Consider the following 23,010-nt stretch of genomic DNA (forward strand, 5'->3'; position numbering starts at 1 on the left):
ATGAATAATGTGATTGGACTTAGAGAATTATAAATAATAACAAGGATCTGTTTTACATAAAACTAAAATGCATGTTAGTGATATTTTTCCTTGTTGCAGATATGGCTTAAAACCCCAGTGTTGTAGCAAGCATAAAAAGCCTATTAATTGTAAAACACTAAAATGGTTTCTTTTATAGTTGGACCCTGGACGTTTTTTGCACATAGGGACCCAGGCACCCCAATGCCTTGCTGCTCACCTGGATAACCAGGTTGCAATTGAGAGTCCCAGAGCTATTTCCCGCACCAGTGAGAATGATCCGGTGAGTTGCTGTGTATATGGGTTTTTTTCAGGGCCTATAATTTGTATTGCCTCATTTTACACATAAGAAAAACTGAAACTGAAAGAAGCTAAGCAGATTTTTACATATAGTCAGTACCTGAGACAGCATTCTGGAACCCTGATCTTCCCCATCCCTATCTGATACTATGGTAACATAGCTCAGACAGGTCAGTCCATATCTGTTTTGGTTTAATTCCTACCATTGAACTCACTTTGTGCCAAGGGTTTTGTTGGGTATAGAATAGGTACCTAGTAAATACTTAACTACTCAATTCCTTAGAAGTTAAATTTAGTAGTTATTGTTGATCTTAGTGTATGATGGGTTGGCAAACTTTTCCTATAGGAACCATATAGTAAATATTTTAGGCATATGAGCCAAAGTGATCTCTGTCACAACTACTTAGCTCTGCCATAAACAAATGGGCCTGGCTGTGTTCCAGTAAAACTTTATTTACAAAAATGGGTAGCCAGCCATAGTTTACCAACCCTGGTATGGAGAATCCTAACAAAATCAACTTACTTGCCTAGGACTACATAGTTTTCCTAATAACCAATCTGGTACTATCTTCCACCTTTCTAAGTGGATTTCCTAGTGTCTGGAGAGGGAACTAACTTGATTTGTTGAGAAGAGCGGTATTTAAAGTGAAGTTTATTGGCAGAAACCAGGATTCCAGCAGTATCCAGTGTTGCATTTTCTATTTCAGGTCCCTTTAGGCTAAATGCTGATTTCTCCTTCCTCAGTATTATTGTTGCCTCTTATAAATGAAATTAGTTGTATGGTCTGTGCTTAAATGTGAAGGGAACCAATAGCTTCTCCCTCCCTTTTTGTCCCTACCCCTGCCCTCTGAGTTGCCCCATCTTAACATATGCTGTGCTTGTGGAGGAAAAAACTCATTACCCAAAACGCCATCTCAGCAGGGTGTGTTTTATTTATGTCTCTAGCATTAATCTACTTTCACAAGCACGAAATGAAATAGAATAAGTGAATGAAGTCATTGAATTGCCTTTCAGCTTTTCCCTGTAATTGTAGTCCCTTTATCTGCCAGTTCCTCAGAGGTTTCTATGGCAACAGTGGCATGCAGATGATCTTGTCACGTGACTGGATCATCTCTATGCTCGGCACAGAAGAATCCAGATGGCAAGATTTGTCTCTGCTCCTTCCACATCTAGGGTTTATGTTGCCGAGCAACTGGCTTCATCATTCAGGCCAACATCAGCTTTATGTATACACTGTGGATTTGGGGACAACAGCGAGCATTTTTTGTCTAAGAAATGAAAGAATATCTTTTCCAGCTCTGAGAGAGAAGTGTTTCCTCACTACAGTCTAGAAGGCCCTTGACACTTTTTCAAAGTCTTTGTCACTCTATCCATTATACCTGTTTGCATTTTTATTTCCTAGGCCAAGCATGGGGAGCAGCATGAGGGTCAGCACTACAACATATCCTTCCAAGATCTGAAGACTGTATTCTCCCATGGCCTGCCTCCTCGCTTTGTAATGCAGGTGCTCAAAACAGGGGAGGGAATTGGAGGGAGCTTATAACACAAGCTGTTGATAGCAGAGGGGTGGAATTAAATGAGTAGAAAACTATAAAAGATTTAATTTGAATCTTAAAAACAAATCAGATAAATTGAGCTACTGATTATCTTTTGTGAATAGTGCTGTTGTTATAATTACTTTAAGCAAATGCTTATCTGCAGTTAACCTCTTTAAATCCTTTTGGGAGCCAGGCAAAATATTCTTAAGTAAATAAATAATATTCCACTCTTTTCCTTGTGTTACCCAACAGATTTCTAGAAACTTTAGACTTCAAATAATTGTTAAAAATGAATTTAATACTTTCCTTAGCAAAATATCATGAAAATAGTTTATATGTGTAGAAAAGCAAAAACATAATATATTTTTGAGCCAAACAGAAATGATATTTGGATTAGATGCATCATTCATTGTTCTTCTTCAGTCTCATGAGTTTTCAGAAAATGTAGTTTTGTGGTCATAAATTCAACCCAAAGAATGTAATCTTGGGTTGCTTTGTAGCCATTGAAAGAATTCATAGTTAACTGCAAGCAGAGTTTGTTGGCAAAATTTGTGGTTTTTTTTTTAAACTTTTAGTAAACATTTATTTATTTATTTGTTTGTTTGGCTGTGCCAGGTCTTAGTTGCGTCATGCAGACTCTTAGTTGTGGCATGCATGCAGGATCTAGTTCCCCGACCAGGGATCGAACCCAGGCCCCCTGCATTGGGAGCACGGAGTCTTACCCACTAGACCACCAGGGAAGTCCCTGGGGAAACTGGTTCTTTTGGCTAATTCCTGCTCAATTAGTTTCAGCCTCAGAAATTATTCCTTCTTATCGAAATATCAAACTTGACTGTGCAGGTGATTTTTAGCTTAGAAACCAGAGGATGTCATTTCTTCAGTGTGTTTTATTTCAAGAAGTTAGATGAGACACCAGTAAAGGGGCTAATTCTAGGCCATAGACAGCGTGTCATCAAAAATTTTGTTAAGTTTGGAAATAGGACACGGTCAGAAGAAATCATCACTGTAAACTGTCCGAAGACATTCATAGTACAATCTCTAACATAGTTCTGAGAGCCTAACTTTAACTATTGCAGGTTGCTTTCAGAATGGTTAACCACTAGTGCTTTGGGAGGAATTACTCATACGTTCTTTCCATAACTTCCATTTATGTAAAGGCCAACTCCCTCACCATTGTTTGTGTATTTTAGTACTGTCATATTGCCTAATATGGCATTTCTGTTTTAATATCTGTATCATGTTTTTGAAGGTTTCACTTTCCATTAAGTTTGAACTTACCTGTCAAAGTCCTTCTCCAGTTCAATTGTTTGGTTAGGATTCCTTTAAAAAATACCAACACTATCTTAGTCCCTATCTGATATACTTGTGAATAGTATTCGTTAGGTATTTATTCTTATCAGTAGACATTATTAAATACTTTATTTGCAAATCATTTTCACACATATCACTGCTTCCCAAATTTTTCCACCAAATTATTCCTGGTGGCAAAAAGGGAATGAATTTTGTGTGTCAGTTCTCTGGTGTATCTGTATGGCCTCATAGCTGTGGGGCAGTTGGTCACACCTGCTCCTGAGCTGGTATGTATATAAGTTCTAGAGAAAAGTCTAGGTGGTTACAGTAATAAGAATTAGCTAAAGGGACTTCCCTGGTGGTCCAGTGGTTAAGAACCTGCCTTCCAATGCAGGGAACGCGGGGAACTAAGATCCCACATGCCATGGGGCAACTAAGCCCATGCGTCACAACTACTGAGCCTCTGCCCCACAACTAGAGAGCCCATGTGCCGCAACTACAGAGCCCAAGCACTCTGGAGCCCACGAGCCATAACTAGAGAGAAGCCCATGTGCCGCAACGAAAGATCCTGCATGCCGCAACTAAGACTCGATGCAACCAAAAATAAATTAATTAATTAAATTTAAAAAAAGAATTAGCTAAAAATAAATTTAAAAGAATTAACATTTATTTGATGCTTACTATGTGTCAGATGCTTTGTTAAGCATTTTACATGCTTTTAATATTTATATCAACCTTAAGTAGTTTACATAGTTATGTCTGGATTATTTGTAAATTTCAATTAACTGATGTAATATCTGTGCTTCATTTACAGAAATAATCAAAAGCTGACTGTTACACACTTGGTACGGGATAATGTGTTTCAATTTTTAGCTAACTTGCATGGCTAACTTTTCAAATTCCATGCCAACCTCTCCGAACTGAATAAATGAGAACTAGGCCATTTGATGCTATGGTTGCTATGTTGGACTCAGTGTATATTACCAAGAACTGGCTAGAAGTTCCACACCCCACCCTCTCCTTCCTCTTTCCCTGTTTTGTTAGGTGAAGACATTCAATGAAGCTTGCCTGATGGTAAGGAGACCAGCCCTAGAGCTTCTGCATTACCTGAAAAACACCAATTTTGCTCATCCAGCTGTACGATACGTTTTCTGTATCCTTTCCTGCTTGCCTGGGCTATCTGAGCCAATGCTTTCCTCCCTCAAATGTGGGAAAAGAAGAAATGCTTTATTTGTTGACAGTTGAAGTGTCCCTTTTGGTGGTGTTTTCTTTTCTTTTTTTTTTATTAAGAAAATACCTTGATTTTTAGCCAGAAGGGGTTAAGTCAGAATTGACACTCCTGTAATAAGAGTGCATGAAAATTCTAATATTTTGAAAATTGACAAAATTTATTTTCCTCAGGAACTTGTTTCTTTTACTCCTTGCTCTAATTGGAGGTTTTTGCAGTCCTAAATTTAAAAGACATAAGTAATCTATTTTAGTGGTACTGTCAAAACAGCTTTTTTAAAAAGAATTAGGTATGAACATATTAAATAGCATATTAACATACTCCAACTTTTGGTGGCTCATCTCTAAAATGACCCAATTCTTCATCTCATGCTGTGTTTCTCCTGTTTTAATTTATCACTTAAGATGCTTCATTTGCAGTTGAGTAAGAAGAAAGTCCAACTCAAAATGGCTTAGGGTAATAAATGATTTTTGCCTAAGGAAAAGGAACATCAGGTTTAGGCTCAGGTTTGGTTATTTCAGCAGTTCATTGAGGTCATCAAAAACTCAGATTCTGGGACTTCCCTGGTGGTCCTGTGGGTAAGACTCCGCTCTCCCAGTGAGGGGGGCCCGGGCTCAATTCCCGGTCGGGGAGCCAGACCCCACAGGCATGCCAAAACTAAAGACCCCGCACGCTGCAACCAGGACCTGGCGCAGCCAAAACAAACAAATGAATATTCTATTAAAAAAGAGAGAACTCATGGGCTTCCCTGGTGGCGCAAGTGGTTGAGAGTCCGCCTGCCGATGCAGGGGACACGGGTTCGTGCCCCAGTCTGGGAGGATCCCACATGCCGCGGAGCGGCTGCGCCCGTGAGCCATGGCCGCTGGGCCTGCGCGTCCGGAGCCTGTGCGCCGCAACGGGAGAGGCCACAGCAGTGCGAAGCCCGCGTACCGCAAAAAAAAAAAAGAGAGAACTCAGATTCCTTTAATCTTTCTGCTGTCATCCTCACCATATTAGGTTTTGTCTCCAGGTTGATTTCTTCATGTTGACAAAATGGTTGCAGCAACTCCAAACATCTCATCTTCACAGAGCCATGTCCAAAGGCCAGAAAAGTAAACATTCCTTTCTTGCATTCTTTTTTTTTAAAACAAAGAAAAATTTCCCAGAAGCTTCCATCAGACATCCCTCATTTCATATTGCCCAGAATTACGTCACACATCCATTCCTAAATCAATTCCTGGTGAGAAAAACAAAACTACTATTCCTTTCTCTTTTTTTATAAATTTATGACTTTTTAAAATATTTATTTATTTATTTATTTGGCTGTGCCAGGTCCTAGCTGCAGCACATGCGATCTTTTTTGTGGCATGCAAGATCTTCAGTTCTGGCATGCGGCATCTATTAGTTGCGGCATGCGGGATCTAGTTCCCCGACCAGGGATGGAACCTGGGCCCCCCACACTGGGAGCGTGGAGTCCCAACCACTGGAAGGTGGTGTTTTCTTTAACAGCAAGTGCTTTAGATGGCGAGAAGGGAACAGGAAAAACCCTCAGTCTTTGCCATAGTATTCATTTCTGTGCAAAACAGGATTGGCTGATACTGCATATTCCAGATGGTAAGAACTTCCCTCACTATGTTGGGGTTAGTTATTCTGTTACTGTGGTAACATTGTGGCTTCAACTTTCTGACAGGGCTCTGACAGCTAAGGGAGAGGTCTTTGCTCCAGGTACAGGCTGGTCTGAGTTAGTTTTGGAACCTTTTGATAATTAGAATGAAGTATTTTTTGGCGCAGCAATCCTCACTTTGATAGGTAATGCCCAAGAGCATAAACTCCCACCATAGTGTTCACCACAAGCTTTATTGCCATCAGCCAACAACTTTGAGTACCCACAGAGCCTTTGACATGGTACTCTTTGTCAGCATTCTAGGTTGTCAGCATGGATCTTAAAAACTTAAACTCTCATACTTTGCATATATCCCTCATTGTTTTGTTCAGTGTTGTTTGCATCCACATTTTCTGTCTTTAAAAACTGCCAGGAAGCTGAGGTGACCTTTAATCCATTTATTTGTGTATTGTGTGTAATGATAATATTTAAGATGGACCAGACCAAAAAGTAAACCTCTGAAGCAAGAAGGCTTTAAGAAATATATATGGGAAACTAAAGTCATCTCCCATAACTTAAAGAAGCATAGAGTATTTTGAGTTGAATACAGTCAGTTCCTGCCTAGTTTGTTTTCTTTTGCCTTTTGATTAGCTCATCTTTGGGTGAAAAACTGCCGGGATCTTCTGCAGTCCACCTACAACAAACAGCGCTTTGATCAACCTTTAGAGGCTTCAACCTGGCTGAAGAATTTCAAAACTGCAAATGAGCATTTCTTGAGTCAGGTGACTAGACTCCCAGAAGTTTGGTGCTGGACAATCTTTTAAGATTTTTATCTTCTTTGTGCCCTGAGTACCAGTAGACTATGGAGAACTAATTTTGTAGTTGGGATAACTATACCATTTTGTATTTCTTTCATACATTTTATCCACAGTGAGTTCACATGCTGAAACTCATTTATCCATGTACAATAAAGGGGCAGCAGTAAGCTGGTCGCATCTGGTGGGCAGCAAAGTGAAGGCCAGGTTGCTTCACGGACTTTTCCAAGGTGACAGCCTAAAATCCTCTCACACACATTTCAACTACATAAGTTTCTCCAGGTTAGATCTTTTAGGTACCAGAAACATATTCATAAAATTATTCTCTAGTGATTCTTGGATACAGTCTCTAGGCCAGGGATTTTCAACTCTGGATATAAGTCAGAATCACCTAGGAGCTTGTTAAAAATGCAGGTGCCAAGTCTTCATCCTGGGCCTTTTTAGTCAGAATCCCTTACTTTTTTGTGTGTGTTTCTTTAAGCTCCAGGCAGAAATGGGCTAGAAAGCATTCACTTCCCTGCTGAGCTCTCTTACAAGGCTTGAAAAATAGATGAAAATAGACTCCTAATAACCTTAGCCTCCTACCCTACCTTCTTAGCTAGGGATGGGTTCATCCTTAGGCTAAGTGGCCTTTTTTGGTCTTTGTTTTATTTTTAGATAAAAGTTCAAGAGAAGTATGTCTGGAATAAGCGAGAAAGCACTGAGAAAGGCAGTCCTCTGGGAGAAGTAGTTGAACAGGTATAAAAAAAGACACTGAACGTGTACTGTGTCTAACCAGAGACAGCCTCTTGTAGGACTGCAAGCCACTGTCTCTCTTTCCCTACAGGGCATAATGCGGGTGAGGAATGCCACAGATGCAGTTGGGATTGTGCTCAAAGAGCTAAAGAGGCAAAGTTCTTTGGGTATTTTTCGCCTCCTGGTGGCAGTGGATGGAGTCAATGCTCTCTGGGGAAGGACCACACTGAAAAGAGAAGATAAAAGCCCGGTAGGAAAACTGAGTTTCTCTATTTTGGTTTCTCTGATTTCAGAAACCATCATTTACGTAGGCTGGGACAAAGCCTTCTAGACCATGCAGTATATTTTCGTGCCTTGGAATATTTGAAATAAGATGTGTAGTGAAAATAGTATCAGAAGGAGAAGATGATGCCACATTCCATCATCCACTGAATACCAAGTGCATGACAACAAAAGCTGTGTTTTCTTTCCTTGTCAATTTTTTTCTTTCTATTCTCTTTTCAAAATGATGTTCTCTGGTCTAAGCAGAGACGATGATCAGAAGCATCAAGGAAGGGGGTGGGTTGGAGCAGTGGGTATTTTCTCCCTTGGTAACTGTTTTTTAATCTCCAGAAGCATGGCAGTTTGAGGAGCAGTGGCCATGTAGCTTATTCCAGAGGTACCTTCAGGTACTGTGGTTATGTAGTAGTTGAGGATTTTTTTTTCTTTTTTTTTTCTGGCCTCACAGCACAGCTTGTGGGATCTTAGTTCCCTGACCAGGAATTGAACCCAGGCCCTCGGCAGTGAGAGCACAGAGTCCTGACCAATGGACCTCCAGGGATTTCCCAGTTGAGGATTTTCTAGTTGTTGTCAGTGCAGATATCTCAGGGGAGCATCCGGGCAGAGCAAGTAATGTTCTCTTCTCTCCCTCTTTTCCCCCTTTCTCCTCCCTCTCACCTCTGTCTCACACACTGACCGACGTGCAGATTGCCCCAGAAGAACTAGCATTTATTTACAACCTGAGGAAAATGGTGAAAAATGATTGGGTGAGTGCATATGATACCTAACAGATTTCAGAAAGAAATGTATTTTCGTTTTAAAGATGTTCAACTGCCTCATTGCTAATACTTACCGGTCTCTAATTTTATGGACAGAAAGTTCTTATATCTTATTTAATTCTCATAACTGTACCAAGTTTTAAATCTTTATATTTGGTTTTTTATCTTTCCACTTGACTGGAGTACACTTATTCAAAACCATTTTTTTGAAATATTGGCATAATTTCACTTTGCTGCAATTGTTCAAGGTGTTTTTATTTCTTATCAACTTTGGAAAGAATTTTGATAAATTTAAGATCATGTAGCAATTTACTGTCAGAGTCAAACTGAGAATTAATAATCAATTTAGTTGCCCTTTAACTGTGCTAGATCACACTGCCATACCACCATATGGCAAAAAAAAAAAAAGAACTGCAGATGATTAAAATGCATTTTTCTGTCTTTTTCAAATTCAGCTTTTTCTCTTTTCTTTCAGCAAGGAGGTGCCATTGTGTTGACTGTGAGCCAGACTGGGTCTCTCTTTAAGCCCCGGAAAGCCTATCTGCCCCAGGAGTTGCTGGGAAAGGTCAAATCACTGGAAAATTTGTTTACCCTTAGATAGTCATTCTGTCTAAATATACATACATATATATATATATTTTTTTTTTGGACATAATTTCAGACTTGGAGAAAAATGGTATTCCTCTGTGACTTCAGCTAGATTTCTAAAATGTTAACACTTTACCATGTTTGCTTTACTCTTTTTCTCCATCTATTTTTTTCCCCTGAATTATATGACAGTAACCTGAGATATGATGCCCTCTTTTATCTCTAAATAATGCATATTTCCTAAAATCAGAGATATTCTAGGGCTTCCCTGGTGGCGCAGTGGTAGAGAGTCCGCCTGCCAACGCAGGGGACACGGGTTCGTGCCCCGGTCCGGGAAGATCCCACATGCCGTGGAGCGGCTGGGCCCGTGAGCCATGGCCGCTGAGCCTGCGCGTCCGGAGCCTGTGCTCCACAGCGGGAGAGGCCACAGCAGTGAGAAGCCCGCGTACTGCAAAAAAAGAAAAAAAACAAAGATATTCTAATGTATAACCACAGCACAATTATCAAAATCAGAAAGTTAACATTGACTGTTACCTAATCTATAGAATATATTCTGATCTTGCCAGTTATCCCAGTGTCCCTTACAGGAAAAGAAAGTAGAAAGTCCTGGATAATGCACCACACTCAACTGTCAAGTGCCTTTAGTCTCCTTTAATCTGGGACAGATCCTCAGTCTTTGTCTTTTATAACCTTAATATTTATCTCTCTGTTTTTGAAGAGTACATGCTAGTTATCTTATGGGTTATTTTATGGGGTTGTCTGATGTTTTTTCCTGACTATATGTGATGTTAGAAGTTATATTGTGTCTTCTCAGTGCATAATATCAGAAAGCACATGGAACTTATTTCTCCTGTTACTGGCAATATAAACTTTAAACACTTAGTTAAGGTGCTCTCCACCTGATTTCTCCTCAGTAAAGTTACTCTTTTCCTTTTTTGTAATGAATAAGTATCTTGTGGAGATATACTTTGAGACTAGGTAAATATCCTTTTACTTCTCAAACTTCCCCTTACTAGTTTTAGTTTCCATCGGTGATTCTTCCCTAAATCAGTTATCATGATAATTGCAAGATGGATATTTTCTAGCTCCACCATTACTTCTAAATGTATCAGTTGGCCCTCTCTTATAAGAATTTTCCTTTCTCCCTTATGTATTTGTTTCAGTATAGACATATGGATTCTTATTTAATGGGTTTAGAACCCATTAAATAATTACTATCATTATTTATTTTGCTGCTTAAGTTATCCCAGATTTGGCCAGTAGGAGCCCTTCAAGCTGGCTTCTGTGTCCCTTTAACATGTCCCCATCATTTTCTCCCTACCTTTCCTCCTCTGTCCCCATCATTTCTAAGCACTTATTTACTTTTGGCACAAGAATATGTTCCAGGGCTTCCCTGGTGGCACAGTGGTTAAGAATCCGCCTGCCAGTGCAGGGGACACGGGTTCGAGCCCTGCTCCGGGAAGATCCCACATGCCTTGGAGCAACTAAGCCCATGCGCCACAACTACTGAGCCTGTGCTCTAGAGCCTGTGCTCCGCAACAAGAAAAGCCACCGCAGTGTGAAGCCCGCGCACCGCAACGAAGAACAGCCCCCACTCACCGCTAGAGAAAGCCCGCGCGCAGCAACGTGGCCAAAAATAAATAAATAAATTTATTTTAAAAAAAAAAAAAAAAAAAAGAGTATGTTCCAGACTCATCTTGTACTTTCCATGCCCCAGCCCTAAAATCAGCCATTTCTTCAAGGAGCTTTGGTTCATTTTAGAGGAGAATGGTATTTAGAAACCAAGACCTGAGTGCTAGGTATACTTATTGCTACTGGGATGTGGGTGTCACTTCTTCTGGGCCCTCCAGCAGAGTTAGTAAGTAGATATATGCACTATTCATATATACAGACATACATGTATATGTGCTATATGCATATATGTGTTTATATATACACATCCACATTTGTAACCCTCTTCTCCAATGATAATCTCTCATTCACAGTGTATTTACATATTAGCTCAATCTTAGATTATAGTAAAAGTAGTTTCAGAATTGCTAAACCTTGCCTCTATACAAATAAGCTGCAAACTAGAGGGCAAATTTTTTTTTTTACTTGTTTTATTTAGGCTCAATATTTTTTAGAGCAGTTTTTATCTTTAGCCTAAGGGTCTTTCGTTCAAATATTCTGTTCAGAAGTTAGTTTGGGTTAGTTTCCCTCCTCCCTTCAGTGTTATGTTTGAACTTTGAAATAGTTTGATTCATTTCGTTTATATAGGATCTTTTCCCCCATCCTTGTCATTTTGTTTAGTTTTTTTGAGTATATGAACTATCAAAACTGTTGTTGACTATTGAAGTTAGAACTGTAAAAAAAATTCAAACACGTATACGATTCTGTGTGTACACTCTCAGGTGGCATTCCCGCCCCTGCCCCCCGGCCTCCCCTGGCCTCAAGCGTTCTCTCTTTTTTAAGTGTATTTGTGGCCATGTAGAGCAAGGGTAGCCGGCCCCAGAGAATGTGGAGTAGAGGAGAAGAGAACAGAATCAAGGACCTTAACCTCAGAGTGTTTAAATAAATACTGATTTGTCACTTAACGAATACTGTATCCTTTTTCTTCTCCAGGAGGGATTTGACGCCCTGGATCCCTTTATTCCCATCCTGGTTTCCAACTATAACCCAAAGGAATTTGAAAGTTGTATTCACTATTATTTGGAGAACAATTGGCTTCAACATGAGAAAGGTCAGTTGCTTAGCTTTTCCCTCTCACAGAAGAATCCCACTGAGTCAGAGCATTGATATCTTCTTCCCTCAGCAGCAGCCTGTAATTTGTACTTCATCTTTTTTTCCCTTTATCTTGACTTCTTTCTGGCTAATTACATGGTACAGAAGGTGTGGGGTTGGTTAAAGTTTGATTTACAAGAGACATTATATCTCTCCCTAAAATTCTCACGTTAGTCTAGGATAAGATGCTCATGCTAACAGAGGAGGTGAGAACGAACCCAGCCACTGGCAGTTTCCAGGTGATTGGGTTGCTGCCACACTCTCACTGTCACATTTATTCATCGTTAACACACTTGCATTGAGAGGCTCATATGCCAGGTAGGACACCACCAGAACAACTGATGCTGTGTGAGAGGCTACTCCAGCACCAAACCAAATCCTTGCTATACCTGTCCTAGTATTTGTAGATGAAAGTGTTCCAGCTGCTCATTTAACCCTTGCCCTCAGTTCTGGGTGGGTTGTGGGTGTGTTGGGGGGCGGCGTGTAGAGGAAAAATAAAGGTGGTTCTGTCACATAGAGAATTAGCTACAGTTGGAATAGGTTATTAAAGGAATAGGGGGAAGAGTATAAAGCAGCTGCAGCATGATGAGTTAGGAGGCACAATGGAGAGATTTCTAAAAGGGGGTTGAGGGGCTTCCCTGGTGGCGCAGTGGTTGAGAGTCCGCCTGCCGATGCGGGGGACGCGGGTTCATGCCCCAGTCGGGGAAGATCCCACATGCCGCGGAGCGGCTGGGCCCGTGAGCCATGGCCGCTGAGCCTGGGCGTCCGGAGCCTGTGCTCCGCAACGGGAGAGGCCACAACAGTGAGAGGCCCGCGTACCGCAAAAAAAAAAGGGGGGGGGGGCGTTGAGAGATTTGACAAAGTCCTTAAAGTCCAGAGGATAGTCTTGAAACAGAGGGAGAGAGAGATGATGGTTGGAGGAACAGAGACGGAAAAGGAAATTATGCATAGAAAAAAATAATACTGGCGGGTGGAATAAAGGGCCTAGAAGTGAGGTTTTGGGAGTGTTAATTATATCAGAACATAATCTGGGTAACGTAGCCTTTGACTACAGAATTTGCTAAGTAACACAATGCTACAGGAGAAAACTGCCAGTTATCTGTGTTTGGCTCCACTTTAGCTCATACAGAAGAAGGGAAAAAGGAGTTGCTATTCCTAAGTAACAGGAATCCCGGGCAGCTGGAGCGGCTCTGTGCCTACCTCTAAGCCATGGTCACAGGGTACGTGGAAGACAATGGACGTTTCTTCAAATGGACCCAATCAGATGGGGGAGTCCTGCAGTACACAAGAAGAGCAGCCAGGCACGTGCACTTACGGGATCGGACAGGACTGCAGTCAGCTCCCAGCCTTCGTTGCAGTGGGTTCCTTGTGATGTGACTGTGGTGGCAATAAGATGTCCTGAAACTAACATCAGTTTATTAGTTGTGGTTTTCACATTTTAAATAATCATGTAGCTTTTCCTAAAAAATTAAATTAAGTATCTTTCTTAAAGTGTTGTGTTATATTTATAAGATGGAAAGAGCCTTCAGACTGGCCGAATTGCATTTCTTTGGCGTTCTGCTTGTTGAGACTAAATTCTACAGAAATTCTCCAGACTTTATTCAATTTAGGAGATTGAGACTCACAGCTTAACTTCTCCCTCCCAGACCATTCACTTCCTATTTACTCTTTTATCAATGGTCCCTGAGAACTTTCCTCAAGCTCCAGCTGTCTGGCAACTTTGTATAGCACAGCCCCTTTCTACAGGTTCCTGAAAGATGTAAGTTCTAAACCCCTACAGCATACATTGTATGTAGTGAATTAACATCTTTAATCCATGTAGAATAGTACTATCTGTGTACCATCTTTCTGAGATTTGAGAAAATAGTGACTCATCAATTTCAGAAGAGTCTGAATCTCTTCCCGTACCCAGGTTGTTGGTTCTAAAGAGTGAGAAGTTTGATTCCTAGATCTGCTGCTTATTAGCTAACTGTCTTAGCCTATTTCCTTCTCTAATTTTACCTTATCTCTGTTTCACCTTATGTAAAGGTAATAATAATGCCAAACTTTCAGGGATTTTGTGAGAATTAAGTCACATAATAAATGTCAAGTGCCTCACACATAGTAGGCCCCCATTAAATGATAGGTAGCTACTATTTACAACTTGGATTTTATTAATGCTTTATTTGAACAATTACTATGAGAAGAGAGTCTGAATGTATATCAGCATTTTTCACTAGAGAGCCAGCTGCCCCTACCCTATCCTCAAGGATTCCCTGTCAAAAATAAAACCTCCATCCCTGACCCAATCCCCAGACACTTCAGCTAGGCTGATGTTCTAGCATCAGACTCAAAGATAACAGCCTCACAGAGACTGCTTAACCAGCTCCCACAGGTGGAAAGCTTGAGTCCATTTAACAAATCCCTTCTAATATAGTTCTGCTGCTCTGACTGAACCCTGACTGATACGCCTCCCAATACAGATAGTCAAGCCTTGAGATCTGTCTTTTCAATAGCTCAGACTCACTTCCTCCTCTCCATCCTTACTACCACTGCCTTTCATAACCCCATCGCTTCTTGTTTGAGTTACTATAATCATTTGCTAATTTGTTTCTCTGCCAACTACCCTTGGCTCCTCCCTCCAGTCTGTCTTTCACTGGGTTGCCTGAGTGAGCTCTCTAAACACAGCACATCATGCAATTCCCTTAATGTCATTCAGCGGCTTCACTATGCCTTTATTTTTGCCATGTATGGGTTACAAAGTTCAAACCATGCAAAAACATTTCATGGAAAATCAGGCTCGTTTTCTCTCAGCTCCCTTTTCTAGAGGCAATCAAATTATAGAGACAAAATTCTTAAAAAATATGCATTTTTTTTAAACACAATAGTGTACTTACTCTTCTATACCTCGGTGTTTCCAGGTATCTTGGAAATTGTACCTGTCAGGAGTTTTTCATATAAATCGAGTGCCTGCTCTAAGGAATTTAAAAAGAAAAGGAAACAGGTAGCACACAGAACCTCCAAGAGAGCGACACTGTCACAAGCTCAGCAGCCACGGACAACATCCTAACCACAACAGGGGAGGGTCTGCTGTGATAAGGTCACCAGTGCTACTATGACCATTGACACTGCAGCCTATACTAATGATAATGGCAGCTACAGCCCCCAGAAACCAGTGCTGCTGCCTCCCCAAAAAAGCAAGATGCCACTGCTCTTACCAGATGCTGGACAGGACCTGAATCTGATTGACAAGCCTGATCCTTAACTGTAAATGAGGCTGGGAAATTGGCTTCCATCTTGGGAAGGCCAAGCTCATAATCAATATGCCTTATTCTCTTTCATGAATGTGGAATAGTAAGCTGTATGACTATACTATCATTTATGTACAAAATCCTTACTGAAGAATTGCCTCATTACTTTTGCAATTTGCTAAATATGGATTCTTAATTTTTTTCCAAATACTCTATCATAATCTACCCTATCCAGTCCCCATTTTTTCTTAAGATCCTTCTACTGCAGACCTGATCCTCATGCCCCAATTTTTTTTGTCTCCATGCTAAGCCTGCTGCACAGCTGGTCTCTTGGGGCTTTTCTTCACCACTCAGGTGGACTGAATGCAGAATGAAAAGTAAGCAAAACTGTCTTTATTTTCAGATGACATATTCCTGTATATAGAAAACCTTAGGAAATCTCAAAATAATCTACTAGAACTAAAAACAAGTTCAACAAGGTCAAGGTTACAACAATACAAGATTAATACACAAAAACCAATTGTATTTCTCTATCCTAGCAGTGAAAAATCCAAAAATGAAATTAAGAAAGTAATTCTGGGGACTTCCCTGGTGGTGCAGTGGTTGAGAATCCGCCTGCCAATGCAGGGGACACGGGTTTGATCCCTGGTCTGGGAAGATCCCACATGCCACGGAGCAACTAAGCCTGTGCGCCACAACTACTGAGCCTGTGCTCTAGAGCCTACAAGCCACAACTACTCAGCCCGCGCACCTAGAGCCCGTGCTCCATAACAAGAGAAGCCACTGCAACGAGAAGCAGAAGCCCGTGCACCACAGTGAAGAGTAGCCCCCGCTCACCACAACTGGAGAAAGCCCATGCACAGCAATGAAGACCCAACGCAGCCAAAAGTAAATTTATTTTTTTTTAATGAAAAACTTAAAAAAAGAAAAGACATATAAGTGGCTGACAGGATAATGAAAAGATGCTCAACATCACTACTGATTAGGAGCAAATCGAAACCACAGTAAGATACCACCTCACACCCACTAGAATGGCTACAAACCAAAAAGACAACAATAACAAGTGTTGGGGAGGATGTGGAGAAAAAGGAACCCTCCATGGGAATTCCCTGGTGGTCCAGTGGTTAGGACTCAGTGCTCTCACTGCCAAGGGCCTGGGTTCAATCCCTTGTCAGGGAACTAAGATCCCATAAGCTGCGGGGTGCAGGAAAAAAAAGGAACCCTTGAACATTTCCAGTGGAAATATAAAATGGAAATATAATTTTAGAAAACAGTTTGGCAGTTCCTAAAAATGTTAAGCACGAAGTTATCACGTGACCCAGCAACTCCACCACTAAGTATCTACCCTAAAGAAATGAAAATATGTCCACACAAAGACTTGTGTTCAAGCAGCATGAGACTATTCATAGCAACATTATTCATAATAGCTAAAAAGTAAAAATAATCCAAATATCCATCGACTTGTAAACGGATAACCCAAAATGAGCAAAATACTAATACATACTACAACATGGGAACTCAAAAACCTTACGCTGAGACTCCAAACACAAAAAAAATACATTTGTATGATTATATGAAACATCCAGAAATGGCAAATCTATAACGGCAAAAGTAAATCAGTGGTTGCCTGGTGTTAGAGGTAGGAACAGGGTTTACCTGTAATCACACAGGAAGAATCTTTGGGGGATGATGTAAATGCTTTAAAACTGAATTGTGGTGATGACTGCACAACTCTTTATTTACAAAATCATACACTTAAGATGCATATAAGTGACACCTCAATATCATTTATTGTATATAAATAATACCTCAATAAGCGTGTTAAAAAAAAAAACTGCAGTCAGATTTCTTCCTTCCCTCTATTCTTCACCAGGTTCATACCTTCATCAAGGTCTGAGGCTCTCCCAGCCTCTTCTGGTTTCCTGAGATGTTCCCACACAGGCATTTCCCCAATAAAGCACATGCATGTATAATCCCACTTGGTGTTTGCTTCTGGCGTATAGTATACTGTCTTCAAGAGACAAATTAAAATTGCGAGTCAAAAAAAGATACACTGTGCAAACACCAAAAGAAAGCTGGTTCATCTATATTACTATCAAAGTAGATATTAAGGTAAAATAGCATTATTTGAGGAAAAGATATAATTTATAATGGTGGAAGTTTCAATCCATCAGGAAAATAAAACTGTAAAGTAGTATGCAGTAATAACATAGCCTAAGAAAATAAAAACTGACAAAATTACAAGGAGATAGACAATCATAGCGGAAGAGTTAATATACTTCAGTGGGAGAAGATATTTTCAACACAAGTAACTGACAAAGGGCTTGTATTCAGAATAAAGAACTTACTCCTACAAATGGATGAGATGACCCCCAAAAATGGGCAAGAGACTTGAACATGCACTTCACAGAAGTGTCTATTCTAATGGTGATAAACATAAAAAGGTGCTCTCAATCTCACTAATAATCAGGAAAACTAAAACCAATGATATGGACTAAAAATTTTTAATGTTGACAAGGTTATGGAACATCACCTGAAAACACTCCTACACTGGTGGTGAAATTGTAAATTGGTAAATTTAGAAAAGTTTGGTGTTATTTACCGTATTCAAACATACCCATCCTTATGATCCAACAATTACACTCCTAGGTATATACACAACAGAAATGTGTGCACGTCCACATGCACAAGAATGTTAACTGTAGCACCTAATAGCCCCAAACTGGAAACAATTCCAAAGTCTATTATCAGCAGATTAGATCATTTGAGGTATATTTCTACAATGGCATTCTGAAGCAATGAAAATGAACTATAAGTATATGCAAGAACAGGGAAGAAGTTAACAATATTGAGCAAAAGGCAGACGCAAAAGAATATGTACTCTGATTGACTTACATTATATACATAGATAGACAGAGCGAGCCAGTCCACAGGGTTAGAAGTCAGGAAGGCTGTGAGTTTGGGACAGGAAGGAGAGGACACATGTGAGGCTTTAGGGTAGCGTCTAGTTTTCTGGCAAGGTTTTATTTTTTGCCTGAGTCGCTATTAGCCAGCAGAAGTATCCTGTGAAAAAGGACACAACAGCTGCAAGAGCCGTCAGGAGTATGTAGGAGAATCTTTAGTGAGCCGCGCCAGGAAACCCACGGGGCAGGCAAAGAACCCAGCGCCAAGAACGCTTCAGCACGTCGCTTGAGCCCTGGTGCCCACAACTTCCGGCCTGCGCCACTGTGCCCCGCCCCTCGACAACAACGACTGATAAGCAAGACTGTTCCACGCCAGGAAGAGGCGGGGTATGAGGAGCGGTGTCATTAAAGCCCAACGAATCGTTTATCCTATGGGAAAGGATGTGTTTATGGGCCAATAGGACGCCGGGAATCAGGCCCCACCCACACGTCTGCTGAGCCAATCGGCAAGGAGCAGCGAGTGGGCAGGCTGTGGCTGTGCTACCCAGAGGAGCCGCGCAGCATGGCTGGCGGGGCCCGGGAGGTGCTCACTTTGCAGTTGGGACATTTTGCGGGTTTCGTGGGAGCGCACTGGTGGAACCAGCAGGTAAGGTCTCTGGGCGGCTGCCTCAGCTGAACCTTCCCGGATCTCCAGTCCTTGCTTCCGGCCTGTTCCTCTCGCCACCCGAGTCCAGTCCTTCCTCTGTGCCTCCCCAGGATGCTGCGCTGTGCAGGCCGACCGATGCCAAAGAACCGCCGGGAGAGCTGTGCCCCGACGTCCTGTACCGGACCGGCCGGACGTTACACGGCCAAGAGACTTACACGCCGAGACTTATACTCATGGATCTGAAGGGTTAGGTGGTGGCTGGAGTCAGCCAATTTCCAGTGTTCCCCTTCGCGTGTGGAGTCTCTAGCATCCGTTCGCGTCAAGTTCCTTGACCCCGACTATACTAGGCTGAAGGAACAGAGATGAGGAGCCATAGGGAGAGCTAACCACAGTATGCCAACACCTGAGGGGATGCAAGAAAGCAAAATTTTATTCCGTTCAAGAGCTATCTCTGGAATGGGCTACTTGTCCCTAGACACAGTGAGATGTTGAACTGTGGCGCTCCCGTAGAACCACTGGGTGTGGTCTTTGCCCAGGTCCCAAAGCTAAGGACTAAGCTGGGAAATGAAGGATGGAATCTGCATTCTCCTAGGCAAGGGTTTTTTTTCAACCCATGTCTAATCAAGAAAGCTTGGAGGGGCCAAGTGCTGGAGTGATGATGACAGCAGGTTGTCAGGTGATCAGAGGAAGGTTAGCTGAACGATGGGAGGGACAGGGCTTTACCTAACATTGTCTGTTATTTCTCTACAGGTAGTCTGAGCTCCCTAAAACAAGAAGGTGGACTCTACAGGGACAAACAGCTAGATGCTGCAATAGCATGGTACTTGTGATGTTTGGAGAGGAATTGGGAAGGAACATAGGAAGCTGGAGAACTCAGGGAAACTGACACGATGATCAATCTCCAATTTCTTTCAGGCAAGGGAAGCTCACCACACACAAAGAGGAAATCTATCCCAAGAACCCTTATCTCCAGGACCTCCTGACTGCAGAGGTGAGGGCCTCTGCCCTGAACTTTTTTTTTTTTTTTTTTTTGGCGGTACGCGGGCCTCTCACTGCTGTGGCCTCTCCCGTTGCCGAACACAGGCTCCGGACGCACAGGCCCAGCGGCCGTGGCTCACGGGCCCAGCCGCTCCGCGGCATGTGGAATCTTCCCGAACCGGGGCACGAACCTGTATCCCCTGCATCGGCAGGCGGATTCTCAACCACTGCGCCACCAGGGAAGCCCTGCCCTGAACTTTTAAGCCCAGTGCTACAACCAGAGTGCCTCCACTGGGGCAGAGAAAAAGAGAACTTTAGCCATCTTAAATGCCCTAGAATGGTATTTTAAGGAAAAGCACTTTTTTCTCCTACTAAAGGACTGTGAGTACGTGAACAGAAAGGAGGTTGTAGGGTGTGGCCAGCAAAATCAGGGAGGATAAATCAACTTTTGCGTCTAGACGGCCTGGACCTAAATGTAGATTTTCTCATCCCGCCCAGGGAGTGCTGAATAGTGATGGTATCTGGAGGGTCAAATCCATTCCCAATGGCAAAGGTGAGACTTCTCCAGATACTGCAAAATGGGGAATGGGGCAGAGCAGGAACATGGAGAAAGGTACGTTTCCTCTGCTTTTTCTTCAGGTCCCCCACCATTCACCACCGCTACAACTCCAAAACCAGTTATCCCCACAGAGGGCAGCATCAGAGTCTGGTCAGACTTTCTCAGAGTCCATCTCCATCCCCGGAGCATCTGTATGATTCAGAAGTACAACCATGATGGGTATGGAGGGCCCCAGAGGCTGTGAGGCAAGAAACTGGGTCCCCACTAATGTTGGATGAGGCTCTTGAGGCCATCTTCCCTGCCTTCCTCCAATACAAGAGCTCTTGGGCGGAGGGATGGAAGTGGGGAAGTCCTGTAAATCCTGGACTGTGTTTATGCATGGCAGGGAAGTAGGTCGCCTGGAGGCTTTTGGCCAAGGGGAGAGTATCCTGAAGGAACCCAAGTACCTGGAAGAGCTGGAGGACAGGCTGCACTTCTACATGGAGGAGTGTGACTACCTGCAGGTAGCTGCGTGGCATGGCGGGCACTTGGGTAGAAACTCCCCTCATCCTGCTGACTTTCGCCATTCACCTCTCTCCAGGGCTTCCAGATCCTGTGTGACCTGCACAATGGCTTCTCTGGGGTAGGCGCCAAGGCCGCAGAGTTGCTACAAGACGAGTATTCAGGGCGGGGAATAATAACCTGGGGCCTGCTCCCTGGTCCGTACCACCTCGGGGTGAGTAGTTCTTGTGGGGAGAAACGGTCATAGGGTAAGGAGGGAGAAATGAGGATAGCCCAGTGAGAAAGTTGGTTAAAACAAACTACTCTCATTTCTTTTACCAGGAGCCCCAGAAAAACATCTACCGTCTGTTAAACACAGCTTTCGGTCTGGTGCACCTGTCTGCTCACAGCTCTCTGGTCTGCCCCTTATCCTTGGGTGGGAGCCTGGGGCTGCAACCTGAGCCACCTGTCAACTTCCCTCACCTGCAATATGATGTAAGGCTCGATGCTCTTGTTCTGACTGCAACTAGTGACAGGACAGCGCGCACACGCACGCGCTCGCCGAGTCAGCCTTTATCTGCTACTGGCTCTATTCTTGAAGCCTCAGCTTGAACTCGGCTCTGATGTGGCCTCTTAGATGACATTGTCCTATGCTTATCCAGCCCTGGGCCAGACACACGCCTGCTTTGTCCCAAAGCATGCGGGCCTCTCTGCCATTACTATTCTGCCTCCACACTCTTTTCCACACCCAGAAGGCCAAGTGCTCTTCTCTGTATCCTCTTTACAGGCCGCTCTGCCCTTCCACTGTGGCGCCATCCTGGCTACAGCCCTGGACACAGTCACTGTTCCTTATCGCCTATGCTCCTCACCAGTTTCCATGGTTCATCTGGCTGATACGCTGAACTTCTCTGGGAAAAAGGTATTAAGCTTTGTGAGGAGATGGGTCAGAGCTGAGAAAAAGCTCTATAACTTGATTTCTTCCTTATCTTTAGGTGGTCACAGCAGGAGCAACCATCCCCTTCCCCTTAGTTCCAAGCCAGTCCCTCCCTGATACGCTGATGCAGCTTGGAGAGGCCACCCCATGGACCCCACTGTCTGCGTGTGGGGACCCTTCTGGAACGTGCTGCTTTGCCCAGTCCGTGGTGCTGAGGGGTCTAGACAGAGCATGCCACACCAGGTGAGGGCTGGTGGTCCTTAGGAGCCCGTCAGACTTTTGTTTCACATCCTTTTCTCATACCTCTGGGTGTTCTAACGGCACTGCCCTGCTCTCCTTCCCTCTGGCCCACTTAAAAGAAAACAAAGGCTGTGAGCATCCCGATCCAGCTGATGGCCTGAGAACCTAAGTCCTAGTTTCTCATTCATGCTGCCACAGATTAAAGGTGGTTTTGGCTTTGTTCTGGCAGTCAGCTCACCCCAGGGACACCCCTGCCCTCCCCACTCCACGCGTGCACCACCGGGGAAGAAGTCTTGGCCCAGTATTTGCAGCAGCAGCAGCCTAGAGTCAGGAGGTCAGTATAACACTTGCTCCTGCTCTCCTCCCAGACCTCCGACCTCCCCTGACTTCTTCTCATTCAGCTGCTGTCCTCTTGCCCCACAGCTCTTCTCATCTGCTGCTGACTCCCTGTAAGGTGGTTCCTCCTTACCCCTACCTCTTCTCCTCAAGCCTCAGCCAGCAGGGTTTGGTTCTGGATGGTCCCCCAACGGGGGCAGGTATGTAGGAGGTGAAGAAAACCAAGAGGTTTTCAAGCATGGGAGAGTTTTGCTATACCCCTTCCTGGATAAAGGTACTTTGGAAATTCCCAGTTTAACACTCCTTTATTAACTCTATGGCTCCTGAGAGAAGTGTTCTTCCTCTGGAGTGCTGGTATACAAAGGGGAGAGGACACAAAACTTACTGAGTTTACTATATAATCAAGTCTACCAGAAGCCCAGACTTCCCTGTGTGTGCAACAGACCAAGGGTAGAACAGTGTTCCACTCACAGGGCTCCCGTTTCCCTCCCTCCGCAGCGGTGGAGAGCATCCCAGTGCTCGGGGCCCTCTGCTCCTCCTCATCCTTGAACCGGACCCTGGGAGATTTGGCCAAAGATCTCGCCAGACTCGACCTGCGGCGCTGGGCCAGCTTCATGGACGCTGGAGTGGAACAGGATGACCTAGAGGAGACGCTGCAGGAGCTACGCAGCCTGGCCCAGTGCTACCAGAGTGGCGACAGCCTCATGGACTAAAGCTCCAAGAAGAGGAAAGAGCTAGTTTACAATAAAAACTGCTGGATGCAGGAGCTCAGTGTCTTGGGACTGGCTACACCAACATACGCATTTATTA

At 43.2% G+C, this 23,010-nt stretch overlaps 2 protein-coding genes across 5 annotated transcripts in view; both read left to right on the forward strand.

Annotated features, from left to right (window-relative positions):
- Positions 1-13,385, forward strand: part of DAP3 (death associated protein 3) — a gene marked incomplete at its 5' end in the record, with an annotated part of 29,669 nt that extends 16,284 nt beyond the window's left edge. For all 3 annotated transcript variants that reach the window (XM_082612831.1, XM_082612830.1, XM_082612832.1), the window contains 11 exons: positions 179-301; positions 1,721-1,822; positions 4,191-4,299; positions 5,875-5,967; positions 6,608-6,738; positions 7,429-7,509; positions 7,598-7,756; positions 8,472-8,531; positions 9,019-9,108; positions 11,736-11,853; positions 13,015-13,385. In XM_082612831.1, the coding sequence (XP_082468957.1) occupies positions 179-301; positions 1,721-1,822; positions 4,191-4,299; positions 5,875-5,967; positions 6,608-6,738; positions 7,429-7,509; positions 7,598-7,756; positions 8,472-8,531; positions 9,019-9,108; positions 11,736-11,853; positions 13,015-13,100 (1,152 nt within the window). In that variant the 3' untranslated portion in view covers positions 13,101-13,385. The remainder of the gene's footprint in view (positions 1-178; positions 302-1,720; positions 1,823-4,190; positions 4,300-5,874; positions 5,968-6,607; positions 6,739-7,428; positions 7,510-7,597; positions 7,757-8,471; positions 8,532-9,018; positions 9,109-11,735; positions 11,854-13,014) is intronic.
- Positions 13,386-18,523: 5,138 nt separating this feature from the next.
- MSTO1 (misato mitochondrial distribution and morphology regulator 1) lies at positions 18,524-22,966 on the forward strand. 2 transcript variants are annotated; one of them, XM_082615399.1, is made up of 14 exons: positions 18,524-18,673; positions 18,784-18,919; positions 19,424-19,493; positions 19,589-19,664; positions 20,150-20,204; positions 20,291-20,429; positions 20,596-20,713; positions 20,791-20,925; positions 21,033-21,185; positions 21,478-21,609; positions 21,683-21,867; positions 22,094-22,198; positions 22,288-22,400; positions 22,699-22,966. In XM_082615399.1, exons 1-14 carry the CDS (start codon positions 18,590-18,592, stop codon positions 22,911-22,913), a joined length of 1,716 nt encoding a protein of 571 aa, XP_082471525.1. In that variant the 5' UTR covers positions 18,524-18,589; the 3' UTR covers positions 22,914-22,966. The 2 variants fall into 2 exon arrangements, with proteins under 2 accessions (XP_082471525.1, XP_082471526.1); XM_082615400.1 differs by lacking the exon at positions 21,478-21,609.
- The last annotated feature ends 44 nt before the right edge of the window (positions 22,967-23,010 follow it).

The sequence above is a fragment of the Mesoplodon mirus genome (genome assembly GCF_964341445.2).
Source record: "Mesoplodon mirus genome assembly, chromosome: 3".
NCBI classification, from domain to species: Eukaryota; Metazoa; Chordata; class Mammalia; order Artiodactyla; family Ziphiidae; genus Mesoplodon; species Mesoplodon mirus.

Excerpts from the sequence above, each read along its gene's own strand:
- MSTO1 (XM_082615399.1), top strand. The coding sequence starts at position 18,590 with ATGGCTGGCGGGGCCCGGGAGGTGCTCACTTTGCAGTTGGGACATTTT. Across the intron at positions 19,494-19,588 it reads CTAGATGCTGCAATAGCATG|GCAAGGGAAGCTCACCACAC; the intron begins GTACTTGTGATG and ends AATTTCTTTCAG. Across the intron at positions 21,868-22,093 it reads GACAGAGCATGCCACACCAG|TCAGCTCACCCCAGGGACAC; the intron begins GTGAGGGCTGGT and ends TTGTTCTGGCAG.